Source organism: Anser anser (assembly GCF_964211835.1).
Source record: "Anser anser genome assembly, chromosome: 1".
Lineage (NCBI taxonomy): Eukaryota > Metazoa > Chordata > Aves > Anseriformes > Anatidae > Anser > Anser anser.
In genome coordinates, this window is record NC_139720.1 from 89,882,069 (window position 1) to 89,895,518 (window position 13,450).

The window sequence follows — 13,450 nt, forward strand, 5'->3', positions numbered from 1 at the left end:
AAGGGGAAGGAGCGAACAACTACATCTCTGTGTAGACAAACCACATGATTACTGCACTGTTCAAAAAAGGGGAAAAGAAAGTTTAATTAGTCTACTTTATTGAAGGACTTCGTTGAACACTCCCAAGCCTTTCCTGGTGACCATTAAATGTTTTCCATTTGAAGTTATCTAAACTTTGATCCTTTTTTGTTATTGTTGCCTTTTTTTTTTTTTAATAATTCTACAGTGCAGATGAGTACATCTTGAAAATGAATATACAGAGCTATGAGTGAATATGTAGAGCAATGGAAAAATCTACTATCACATAGCAGCAGCTTAAAAATGCCTGGAGAATAGTTTTATGCAATGTTGTTAACAGATACCTTTTTACTCTAATGAACCAGACCCTGCAGTTACAGATACTTTTTACGAGGTTAAAAAAAAATCTTTTATCTAAATTAGGTTACATTATTTCCTTTTTAAAGTTTTCAAGTTAAAAAGGAGATACATTTACATAAATAAACTTCATGATTCAGCATGTATTTTACCCATTGCATAACATCTAAATTTGCTTATCTGAGCAGCATCACTATTCCATGCAGCAGACACTGAACAGAAAACACAGACAATACAGAAAAGAATTTGCAACTCAAGATGCAGGCGTGTACAGGGATCATAAGACAATGAACTACCGTTTATCTTCACAGAGCTGGGACACTGCCAGAGCAAATTCTGTTCAAAGGCTTGAGGGTCAATCAGTTAGAAGACAATAACATTAACAAACTTTGTTTAGTTACTATTAGACTCATTTAACAGACTCTGCCTTCTGATTAGCTACTGACATGGATCAAAAACCAGGATCAAGTCCCAGGAAGGCATGTGGGCTCTGTGCGGATACAGCCAACCGCCCACATCAGCTCTATTACACGATCAGGACAAAGATTTATATGAAAAAATAAAGTTATATTTATTTTGAAACACTCCACAGTTGTCAACTGTCACAGGTTCATTTTCAGAAGAACATATCTGAGTTAAACTAGCTGCATTAAAATGGTTTTATTGCCTTTCCTATACCACAAACATTCAGACAGAAATGGAATTTAAAGTCTAATCTATTTTTCAAAACGTACACTATTAGCTTGCTGAACTATACACTGTTTCATCAAAACAGATTAGCCAGCTTCACTCTCAAACCATGAGAGAATCACTACGCCTTAAAAATAAAAGGCATCTCTTCTCAGCTTTAAGCACAGATTCTTTATGATACTATGGAGGTGATGTACAATCACTGAATTATGGAGTTCTTACACCCACCAAAGATACTGTCCTGAGAAACCATTTTCAACTTTCATACCTTATTTTGTAACTTTAAAATGGCGTTTGTTCTCTTTTTTTTTCCCACTGCTGAATTTAACAAAACTGTTACAGTGTTTTACAAAACTTAGTTTTTAAGTAGAGAAATTTATTAGTTTTTATCTGTTCTGTGTAAGAATTTCCAGACCTTTGAAACTTGTTTTTTCAAAAACACATGCACTGAAGCGAAAGCAAATGCCAAGTACTACTGAGGTAAGCTTCCTTTAACAAGATTTTGCTGATCATGCATCAGCAGCACCACCGTGTGTTAGGTGAACAAGACATTTTTATGTTTACTGGTATTGCAGAATATAAACAATCATTTACAATTTATGGAATTGATCTAGACCTAAACAGTAACAACATTTTTCCAAGAAGTCACCATGTCAGACTTGCACAGCCTTTAACCTGCCCCATCATATGAAGTAATACTAAAATCTGAAAGAGTTTAAACAAATCTTATGGATTTTTCCACTGCTACTGAAGGAGATGAGAAACAAATATAAAGATCTAATAAAAGGCTAAATAAAAAAAAAAATCTAATGTCAGATGCAGTGAATCAATTTAGCATGTCACCATGTACAACTTGAGAGGGAAGGCAAAAATGAGGAGAAGAAAGAAAGAAAAGGGTTTTTTAACTGCTATAATATTAAGATGGCACAAACACACACTGTGATAAGATCATAAAACTAACTGTAGCATTGGTCAGTGCTAAAACAACAGTACTATCAGTGTACATTATGTCAATACTATGTAAATACTTCTTTGGAAGGTATACCCAAGGTCAAAAATTAATAAATATTATTCTAATGATAATTTGAGACTTTGCAGATAATACTTACACTAACACGGGTTTCCCTGATATCTTAGGGCTGTTTAAAACTTCTGTCATGGCTTGCTTTGTTTCTTCCATTCTTGCAATGTCACTGGAATCCACGACAAATATTACACCGTAAGACTCAGCATAGTAATTTCTCCAAATGTTCCTAATTCGTTTTCCACCTCCTAAATCAAAGATGGTGACTTCAAAGCGTCCCTGTTTCAGGTCAATCTTGGAAAACCCAACCGTTGGCGCTACATCTTCAGGAGACTCTGTTAGAGATCAAAGGAGAAAGCCTTTAGTAAACAGTTGCCTTAGCTATTTAAAGAGGATTTTACATTTTGATTTCTGTAGCAAAATCTGTATTCTGAACACATGGAGCAAATCCTCACTGTTAAGTGACACCATGTTGCTAACCACATATTTTACACTAATATTTTCCTTTTCCTAAGATAATTTCAAATTAACACATTACTCTCAACCAATTATTTTACATTGATTTAGCACCAGAAAAAAAAAAAGCAAAACGGGCAATTTTTAATATTTAACACCACAGTTAAAATGAATTATAGTTTTTACTTTTACACACAACCTTACCCTAGGTGCTCCCTTCTGAACAGTTATATAGCATTTGTATGGTATTAATCCAAATTTGAGAAGCAAAACAAAACAGTTAATGTATTATGAACTGGGAAGCCTTGTGTTCTGCCAGATTTCTTCTTTATCCCTCATGATTGCCAAAATGGCTTCAAAAGCTCAAATCAAGGGCTGAGATAAACCAGCTGCCTGATCAGCCTTTAAAAAGCATGAAGCCAGGTTCTCCTTCAATTAGTTCATTCCCTTTATTCAAGGGTAGTTTGGCTTTTTTTGTTATTTTACGTTTTTTGATTTTGCCACGCAATATGCTAAAAAGCTATAGCTTTATATGTAGCACTTTTACTTGCTGTCTCCCTCAAAGGCAAAGAAAGCCTGCACTTGCCTCACACCGCTAAGCTGACTCTGCAGGGGTGAGTTAATTGGATTTCTGCAACTGTCTTATGTAGCTTGGTAGCAGAAGGTGGGAAAAACAGATGTAAAATTCAGCTTGTTGAGAGGAAGAAGCAAAGTCATGGTTAACAGCACAGAGCAACCTGAAGAGCAGCACAGAAGCTAAATTACTACCAGCCTGCTGCTCCCACATTCCTTTTCTGAGAGAGAGAGAAATCCTTGTCACACCCAAGATGGTAATCCAGAACAGCCCCCTGCCAGAGCAGCATAAGCCAAGACTCCAGCTACAGAAGGGGGACACCTGTTTGTGACAAATTCCAACTCCAAACCTCAAACTCTGTTTTGAGAAGTAGTTTGGACAGTCAGCTATATTGTTCTCTTGTACAGGCATGAGAGCTTGTTAAGGGTGAATGTTACTGATGATACTGAAATTAAGGTAATATCACTGAAACATGTAGTCCTGTTGTACTGCAAGGTCTCCAGTAATAAAGTCTTCATGTAAAAAAACAGCATCTGCTGTATAAGCTGTAGACCCATTTTGGCAAATACAACTTTGGAGGTTATGTTAATTTGCCCAGGTTTAAGAGTCCTAAGAACAGAAATACATCTGCAACAGGCTTCTACTAAAACCCACCAATTGCAACTGTCACCTCCTCCCATATGCTGCATGACTTGCACAGGCAAAAAAAAAGAACATGTATATATATTTTAAATTAACCCTGAAAACTAAGCGAAGGTTCTAATTTCTGCAAACCCTGTTAAGGACAAAAAAATTGTTTTCTAAGGCAAATAGTATTCAAGCCTTGGGAAACAGGCACAGAAGTCAGAAGTATCCTTTCCAAGAGTTCCTCTTCACAAGGATCCATATCTTTTTTTTTTCCAATAAACAAATTTACTTTCAGAAATAATAGTCACTTTTCTCTGATAAAGGTATTAAAGTTGATCTTGAAACAGAATGGAAGACAAAATAATGAAGTTTTCATGAGCATGAATGTTTTCAGAGCAAAGATTCACAAATAACCTCTCATTTATGTTCCTAACTTTTTTTTTTTCCACATTTTAGCAAGTCAGTGAGCTTGAATAACAAGCATAAACAGAAAACCGACATGGAGCCTCTGAGTCTGTCAAAAACACTACTTGGTAGTCTCCTATGTAAACAAGATGAAAGTTATTTAGAAAGCCGATCGCAAAAGGAAAAATAACTTAGAGAATATTTGTTCTCATAAGCACAAGTTTTATCTCAAATTATATCCTGTTTGCAAGTATTATTGGACAACACAAAGTACCCTCCAAAATCAAGTAGTCTCTTACCTAGATAGGTCCCTAGAAAGCTGCTAGTGCTATTCTAGAGATAAATAACGATGTAAAACGTATCACGAGAGCCATTGCTTATATGTTATACATACACACTCAATTTCCTTTTTTGGAACCTTTTCCTAGTTATACATGCGTATGACATAGATTTTATATAAAGCTTACTGATATGTGCACATTTGCTATGCAGTCACCAGAAAGCTACTTCTGCACACACAACAGAAAGGAAGACTTTCCCTTGCCTAAGGAGGATAGGATTAGAGATCACTTAAGCAAACTTGATACATGCAAATCCATGGGCCCAGATGGGATACACCCATGAGTGCTGGGGCACCTAGTGGATGTTATTGCTAAGCTACTCTCCATCATTTTCAGAAGGTCATGGAGAACAGGGAAAGTATGCAAGGACTGGAAGAAAGTGTATGTCACGTCAGTCTTCAGAAAGGGCAGGAAGGAGGACCCCGGAAACTACAAGGCAGTCAGCCTCACCTCCATCCCCGGAAAGGTGATGGAACTGCTCATTCTAGATGTCATCTCTAAGCAGAGAGGTGGAGAAGGAAGTGATGAGGAGGAGTCAGCAGGGATTCACCAAGAGGAAAACATGCTTAACCAATCTGATAGCCTTCTACAATGGAATTACTGGCTGGATAGAGGAAGGGAGAGCAGTGAATGTTGTCTACCTTGACTTCAGCAAGGCTTTTGATACCATCTCCCATGACATCCTGATAGGTAAGAACAGGAAGTGTGGGTTAGGTGAGTGGTCAGTGAGGTAGATGGAGAACTGGATGGATGGCAGAGCTCAGAGGGCTGTGGTCTAGTTGGAGGCCTGTAGCTAGCGGTATCCCCAGGGGTCAGTACTGGCTCTGGTCCTGTTCAACTTACTCATCAATGACCTGGAAGAAGAGACAGAGTGCACCCTCAGCAAGTTTGCTGATGATACAACACTGGGAGGAGTAGCTGACAGACCAGAAGGCTGTGCTGCCATTCAGAGGGACCTGGACAGTTGGGCTGAGGGGAACCTCGAAAAGTTCAACAAAGTCAAGCACAGGGTCCTGCACCTAGGGAGGAATAACCCCAAGCACCAGTACAGGCTGGGGGCTGACCTGCTGGACTGCAGCTCTGCAGAGAAGGACCTGGGAGTCCTGGTGGGCGACAAGCTAACCATGAGCCAGCAAGGTGCCCTTGTAGCTGAGAAGGCCAGTGGAATCAGGGGGTGTGTTAGAAGGAATGTTGCCAGCAGGTCAAGGGAGGCGATACTCCCCCTCCACTCAGCCCTGGCAAGGCCACACCTGGAGTACTGGGTCCAGTTCTGGGCTCCCCAGTACGAGCCTGGAGCTCCTGGAGAGAGTCCAGCAGAGGGCTACGAAGACAATTTGGGGATTGGAGCGCCTCCCTTATGAGGAAAGGCTGAGGGAGCTGGGCCTGTTTAGCCTAGAGAAGAGAAGGCTGAGAGGGGGATCTTATCAATGTATATAAATATCTTCAGGGCTTAAAGATGACAGGGCCAGGCTCTTTTTGGTGGTGCCCCGCGATAGGATGAGTAGCAATGGGCACAGAGTGAAACACGGGAAGTTCCATCTGAATATGAGGAAAAACTTCCTTACTGTGAGGGTGACAGAGCACTGGAACAGGTTGCAGAGTCTCCTCTGGAGACTGAAAACCTGTCTGGACGTGATCCAGTGCAACATCCTCTAAGTGACCCTGACTGACCAGAGGTTGGACTAGATGATCTCCAGAGGTCCCTTTCCAACCTCAATCATTCTGTGATTCTGTGAACACGCAAAGGATTTGGTCCTCCGATTTCTCTAGTGTATGCCGACATGTGAAACGCTTCATTAACCAGAATATTCTGATTCTTTGCATTGATTCAAACTAATTGTGAATTAGAACACCGCCTACAGAGTTCTGAGATTTTTTCCTACACTTGCTTTCACTTAAATTAAGCAACCAACAGAGACAGACAGCTTGCTTGTAGTTACAATGTTCCTTCAGCTATTTAGTGAAATACTGAAAAAGTTCCTCCAGTCCAAAAATATGCTATGCTCATGAAATCAAAACAAGAACCCTTATCCAAAACAGATTTTGCTGTAAATTTATATTTTGCTTATTAACAATACAGTGGTCAACTTAAGCCACAAGCACCAAAGTACTATGAATGCTTTGACCTGGTATTTCCGAAATAACTGAAAACAACTCTGTGGACTAACTGTCCAAGCAGACCAATGGCTCTAGGCTGCATGGTGCAATGTCTTAAGAGGTAGTTGTCTGCATATTATCCACCTTGCCACTAAGCCATATTACTACCTGTGGAAAAACATGCAGTAGAGCAGTAACAACGCTGCTTGTCACACTGCTGGTGTGTTAAAGTAGCACTGATTTACTCTGCATTAGTTCAACATGATCTTACCTGCACTGGCCAACAAGCAGAGCTTGCTCTGCTACTTTTCCTGAGCATAAAGCACAGGTCTGGGGGAACATACTTTTTAAGTCACCCTAGTATGACCTGCCAGACATCAAAAATCAGGATCTTTATGTTTCCATCTAAGACCCTTTTTTTCCCCCTTACCTGCAGTTCTCCACACAGTAAGCCTGTGACATGCTCGCTTTTGTCACCAAACTCTTTAAGAAAAACAAAATCACCAAAATTTTCTTTAAATGACATGGGAAGAAGAGATAAATTAAGAGATGAAGTAATGTTTTAGACAAAAATGATGTAAAGTGAGTAATTACGCTCTTTCAATGCTTCAATTAAATCACCAAATTAATTGCTTACCTCCTTGAATTCCTCGGACTGTAGCCGTTTTACCAGCATTATCAAGACCCACCATTATTAGTGTCACCTTCCTCCATAAGGAATAAAAAAAAAGAAAGATATTTCAAGTCTTTTTTCTTCTACCTAGACATAAGCTATTTTAAGCTTTTTTTTTTTTTTAAAATACATGCATGGCAAATATATGACTAAGTAGTAGAAAGAATAAGTATCAAAATATCAAGTGGCAGGCATTATTCCATTTGTGTATCTGGCATTCAGTGTGTCAGACCATCTGATTAGACAGAACAGCAGAACAAGCTATTAAATGAGAAGTCTAGCATCACACTAAATGTTTCACGTGTGATAATGACTTTGCTCTTAACTTGCATTTGCCTGCTGAAGCTTCATTTCACAGTACTGTAAATTTTATACTTTTTATGGTATAGTCATGATCTCTTTAGCAGTTTCTTTAATTTCATTTCCATTCTCCTGTATTTTACTCTCTATCTCAATCAAATCTGTGGTCTTGCTTACACCAGCAATTTATTTCTGTCTCAACCAGCGCAGCTGAACAACACTACACAGAATAAAAAGAACCTTGGGTAGACAACATAATACACTATAAATTAAGTGGCACTGGTACTCATCTTGCTTTTGTTTCAAGCAGGAGTAGTGAAAGCTGCAAACATACAAAACAGTGCTATTTATTTTATAAATTCAAAGTGGTGTAGAGGCTAGAACTTGTACTAGAATAGGATTTTAGAATAACACAGGAAAAATATATCTGTGTATGTAACTCAATCATTCCTCCAATTCATGAATACTCAGACAAGTCAAAGAAATTTGCTCACCTTTATGCTCCTTTAAATGAAGGAACAGTAAAAACATTGTTATTTCCAGTCTTAAAACTATAACAGTATCACCTATGAAGTATAGCTTACACAAGTCTGCTCATCTCTGCTAATCAGAGGGAAAAGGATGCAGGATGTTAAAATAAAAGTAACAGAAACAAATGAAGACAGTAAGATTCTGGAAGTGAAAATGGATCATCAGGTTGCCCACAAAATGCAGCATTAGGGTAATTAAATAATAACAATAAAATAGAATTATACTGGAGTACACTATACTCCTGGCAGTGTTTTAACGCGCTACACTTCATAATCTCAAAATGCAGAAGCTAAATCAAAAAAAGACAGAAGGGGTTGAATTTTACATAGACAGTCTAGCATTACCCCAGATGCCCTACTTGAGAAAACAGTGCGTGAAGGACAGTATTTTGAACTTTATACTTTCTTTCAGTCAGAAACAAAGTACCTAAACTAAAAGTGATTAACATTTTATTTTCAAGTTCAGAACATGTATTGATATTCCCTTGGAGAAAAAAAGAACAACAGATTTTATCTTCAAGTTTAAAAAAATATACTAGAACAAAATAAAGTGAAACATTGGTGAGATGACATGAGATACAGTTTGGGAAGAAGGTCAGCACAGAAGTAGAAAATGAATGCTTTCACACGCTTACCTGACAGGCTCCTGCCACCGTTTTAACCAGTTGCAACAATTGGCCATTAGACTGAACATCCCTCTTCACTAGCCATCCAGAGCCTCAGAAGCTACAGGAAAAATGGGGGCAGGCCAGAACAGTTCAGTGAGACTGGAGAGACGGCAGCGGCCCAGGCCTTGTCTTGTCACCACTAGCAAGAAAACCAAAAACAGTTAGACCCAAAGCATGACAAAGACAACCCGTTTCCCGAGCAGCAGCTTGTCTGTTCAGAGCGTCTCCATCTTCAGCCAGCCCCATGACAGTCTTGTTGTGTCTTTCACTCTTCCATCCTTTCACACTTCACTTGCCCCCATTTTATGCATCTAGGCAGCAACATCAGAGTACTCACAAAACATAGGAGTGCGAGACCAGCGCACGTCAGGAAACCTGCAAATTAGGGCAGTACAACAGCAAGCTACGAAATAAATCCCAGTGCTTGCCTAGTTATCACATCGCGCAGCTCTGCTGACTGACAGAAAATAAGGACCAATTTGAAGCACAGGTGAGGCCTAAGAACATAACAGGATAAGACATTAAAAGCAAACAAAGAATGTCATACCCGCTAAGTACATTCTTTCACTGTCAGTTTCTTTTACACATCAAGGAAACCAGTCTCTCTGGAGAGTACTTGGAGGAACAGGCAACTTAAAGACTAATAATTTTCACTAAGTTAAATAGAAGAATCAAGCACCTGTCATTCTACAATCCCATTTTCTACTCTTCGAGCATGAGAAAGAAAGAAGCAGGGAACATATTCCTCTTTCTGATACTGCTTTGTGGAATAAACTATGGGGAATGACTCCTTGACCATGCGCATGTTTGTTTCTTTACATGTGCACACAAGCATGAAACAGTAAGACTTAAACAAATCATGCAGTGAAATGCATAGAGTCAAAAGCTATAAAACACCCTCAGTTACTTTAGCTACAACAGTATTACTGCAAATAACAGCAAAAGAAGTGTGCTCAAGTAAAGGCCTTCACTGAGCTTTAGTCAATTCTAGTGCACGATTTCAAAGCCACTACATCCCTGACAGGGTGCTCTATTGGGTCGGGCTGGGATGAAGTTTGTTTCCTTCACAGCAGCCTGTATGGTGCTACGTTTTGTATTTTTGGCTAAAACACTGCAGGTAACACACCAATGCTTTGGTGATTGCTCAGCATCAAGGCTTTCTCTTTCTCGCTCTGCCAACCCCGAGTTGGCTCGGGTGCACGAGAAGCTAGGAGGGGACACAGCCAGGACTGCTGAATCAAACTGACTGAAGGGACATCACGTACGCTGCAATGTTGTACTCAGCAAGAAGGCTGAGGGCAAGGAGGAGGACGGGGGGTTGTTCATCATCATTGTGCTTGTTTTCCCAAGCAGCCAGAAGTATGCCGAGGCCCCACCTTACAGGGAATGGCTGCTGATGGGAAGCAGTGAATGAATTGTGTTGTGGTTTTTTTTTTGCTCTGCTTAAGTATGCAGCTTTTGCTTTCTCTGTTAAATTGTAATTATCTCCATCTATGTCTTCTCACTTTCTCCCCATCCCAGGTTAAGAGGGGAGCGAGCAAGCTGCTGGGTAGGGGTTTTGCTGTTGGCTGTGATCAACCCACCACAGTCCTTGGTGCCCAACACTGTGCTCAAAATAAGGACTGTTTTAATCTGAGAGCATTACAGTTATTAGCAGGCTCCTGTACTGGTCACGGAGCCTCCTTACTTCAGTGTATGTTACAGTACAGTGCTTGTTAGCGGCTGGGAAGGGCAGTGTGGTTGTTTCTCCCCTGGCAAAAGGCAAACCCACTTGGGGGATTGTCTTTGCTTAAGTACCCGGGTGCACTTGATTAATACTGCAGAAGGATGAGGAAGTCCACTCTGTACCTAAAGGAGAATAAAAGCAGGGGGAAAACAACCCGTGATTTGAGTTGTATGTTACAGGAACCACTCGAACCAATGCAGGACAAGCCTTTTGCAGGGAACCAGGTGAGTGCGCTCAGCACCCAACACGCCACTTCACTGGTCCTTCATGGATTAAGCCCAGCTCATTGACTCTTCTCACCAACGCCTGGGGGAGTGGACGCACATACAGGATAGGGGAATCTTATCTGTGCGCTTGTCAAGGGACAGTGATTGAGGACACGCCAAACCCTCCTCCAGAGGCTATCACAAACCTTGCAGAAGGAAGGTGTGTGATCACCTCAATTCATTGGCTCATCCCATCGTAGATCAGAATCTGATCAGCAGCTTCAGCTGAAAAACAACTGTTTTTATATCTGAGTAGCCAAGATGTAGACAGATATTCCCTGCTGCTAACTTGCCTTCATGAGCAGATTAACTGAAGGCAGTAACACTTTTAATTACCATGGAAAGTTTTGTGAAGCTTGTTTATCAAAATTCATTTTTTAAACAAATACATTTCTTTCTTATCATTTAAAATAACTAGCCTCAAACCAAGCAAAGTTCAAATGAAGCAGAAAAGTGAATAATTAAAGATACCTTCCTGATGTCATCATCTTCCTAATCTAGGTTTAAGAAGTATGGAAAAAATTGAGGAACTACCCCTAACAAACTTATTTTGTCCCTATTGAGCAATGACGGTTTAAATAATTTATACAAGCAGTAACAGAGGACTCCTGATCTTATGAAGCTGCTGTGTTCAAGGATGCTTTTGTGCAGATCTACATCATTCAATATCAGAAACAGATCAGATTTCTTCTAAAGCAGAGACAACAGATATTCTTTAAAAATTTATGCTGTGTTGTATAAGGGCACCTGAGAATAGCTTCTCCACAAGAAGATCTAGGGCATGAAGAATAGAGAAGCTCCTGAGGAGAAGGCCAAGATAATTACAAGGATTCCAAGCATTAAAACTGTGCTCTGAAGAATCCAAAAAGCCACAAGAAAAAACACACGCAGTAGAGTACACTGCCTAGACCCCCAAGCAAGCACCAACGCTAACCTTGACAACATAGCTATGCCACTTTTTAGCTAATTCTGCTGAAAAGCAAAACGTAACGGCTCCATGAATGAGTAACTGACAAAAATACAATATTTTCAATGCCTGAGCATCACCACTGAACAAATCCCATCCCACGTTCACAACCTGCAAAGCTGGACAGCCTGTAACTAAATAGCTCTAAAGCACTGACCGGGTCCATAACGTCCACACAGGATTCATGAACAAAACCTGCTAAAGAGAGAAGAGCAACTAAAGACTATGTCACAGAAGAAGAATCTCGTTTAAATACAAAACCCGAAGAGGGGAGAACGATGGCAAAGAAAAAACAAAATCCCCAAAACACGGCACATTGAAGAGACAAGGGTGTTCAATGCTATGCACGAAATGGGCAAACGCATGATATTATGTTACAATATTTCGCATGGACCATGCACTTTTTGAACTAGCAACAGCAAATGGCTATTGATCTCCAAAATTAAATGCAAACAGTACATCCGTGTGTGTTCGCTGACAACATACGTGTACCATTTCAGGTATAAAAGCTGCCACCTTGAACTCCTTCTGCTTGCTGAGGTGAAGCACCACCACCAAGCCCCCCAGCTCAGAAGCACGTAAAGCCGCAGGTAAACGGGAATAACGTCCAGGTAGCAACCGAGCACAATTATCAGGACAAAGAACGCCAAGAACCCAATTTTTAAGGAAGAACGCGTACAGAAGCCCTAGAAAGATAAAGAAAATCATGAGATAACCGCGTTAACTGCTAGCGCTCTGGAGTAAGACCTCCTCTAGACCTCCGCTGCCGAGTAACGGCTGTTCGCAGCCCACCCGTTAGGCGACCCAACGGACCCCAGCCCGGCCCCCCTCAGCCGCCCCCCCCCCCGTACCGGCGTCCCGGGCCCTGGCTGCCCCGCGGTCACGTGCCCGCCGTCACGCCGGGCCGGGCCGGGCCGCCCCCCTCGGGGGCCGCGGGCCCGCGTAAGCAGGCCCCGGTAACCCCTGGTTACCGCGCACGGCGCGGGGAGAGGGACAAAAAGGCTCCGGGTGCGGTGCTGGGAGGAGGGGCGAGCCGGCCAATAGCGGCTCCGCCCTCGGAGCGTCAGCCAATCAGCGGCCGGTCCGGGCTACGGTGCGGCCCGCCCCCGGCCCCTCCCTCCCTCAGCGGGCGGCCCCGCGGAGCTGCCGGCGCCCCCCGCTCCCCGCCGCAGCCATGAGGCCGCGGGGCGGCCGCTGCCCGCCGCTGCTCGCCCGCCTGGCGCTGCTCGCCGCCCTGGCGGAGGCCGCGACCTGTGAGTGGGGCGGGGGCCCGGGGGCGGGGGGCGGCCGCTGCTCGCGGGTAACCGGTGACAGGAGCAGAGGGAATGGCCCCAGGTAGCCGGGGGGGGGGGCCTCAGGTTGGAAATTCGGAGACGTTTCTGCTCAGGAAGAGCGGTCAGGCGTTGGGACGGGTTGCCCAGGGAGGTGGTGGCGTCACCGTCCCTGGGGGTGTTCAAGGGAAGGTTGGACGTGGTGCTTAGGGACATGGTTTAGTGGGTGACAGTGGTGGCAGGGGGTGGTTGGACCTGACGGTCTCGGTGGTCTCCGCCAACCCTAGTGGTCCTCTGCACGGCGCTGCTCTTCCCCGCCCAAGCCTTTGGGCTGGGCACCGAGGCAGCGCATATCTGGGGCACCCGGACCCGCAGCGCAAAGCAGCCCCTTCCTGCCGCGCCTCACTAATCATTAATCAGGCAGGAGAAACAGCTGATGTTTGCTATTCAGACTTTTGTT

At 42.5% G+C, this 13,450-nt stretch overlaps 2 protein-coding genes across 6 annotated transcripts in view; one reads left to right on the plus strand and one right to left on the minus strand.

The window, feature by feature from the left end:
• ARL13B (ARF like GTPase 13B) overlaps positions 1 to 12,722 on the minus strand; it is a 50,698-nt gene extending 37,976 nt beyond the window's left edge. For 3 of the 5 annotated variants that reach the window (XM_083824135.1, XM_083824132.1, XM_083824134.1), the window contains exons 1-4: positions 12,571 to 12,722; positions 8,728 to 8,899; positions 7,227 to 7,297; positions 2,175 to 2,424 (exon numbers count right to left, since the gene is read on the minus strand). In XM_083824135.1, the coding sequence (XP_083680261.1) occupies positions 2,175 to 2,424; positions 7,227 to 7,297; positions 8,728 to 8,786 (380 nt within the window). In that variant the 5' untranslated portion in view covers positions 8,787 to 8,899; positions 12,571 to 12,722. Of the gene's footprint in view, positions 1 to 2,174; positions 2,425 to 7,226; positions 7,298 to 8,727; positions 8,900 to 12,211; positions 12,406 to 12,570 lie in introns of all 5 variants that reach the window. The other 2 variants (XM_083824133.1, XM_083824136.1) reach the window with 2 other exon arrangements.
• Positions 12,723 to 12,813: 91 nt separating this feature from the next.
• Positions 12,814 to 13,450, plus strand: part of PROS1 (protein S) — a 37,306-nt gene continuing 36,669 nt past the window's right edge. The window contains exon 1 of the mRNA XM_083824122.1: positions 12,814 to 12,972. Within this exon, the coding sequence (XP_083680248.1) occupies positions 12,894 to 12,972 (79 nt within the window). The 5' untranslated portion in view covers positions 12,814 to 12,893. The remainder of the gene's footprint in view (positions 12,973 to 13,450) is intronic.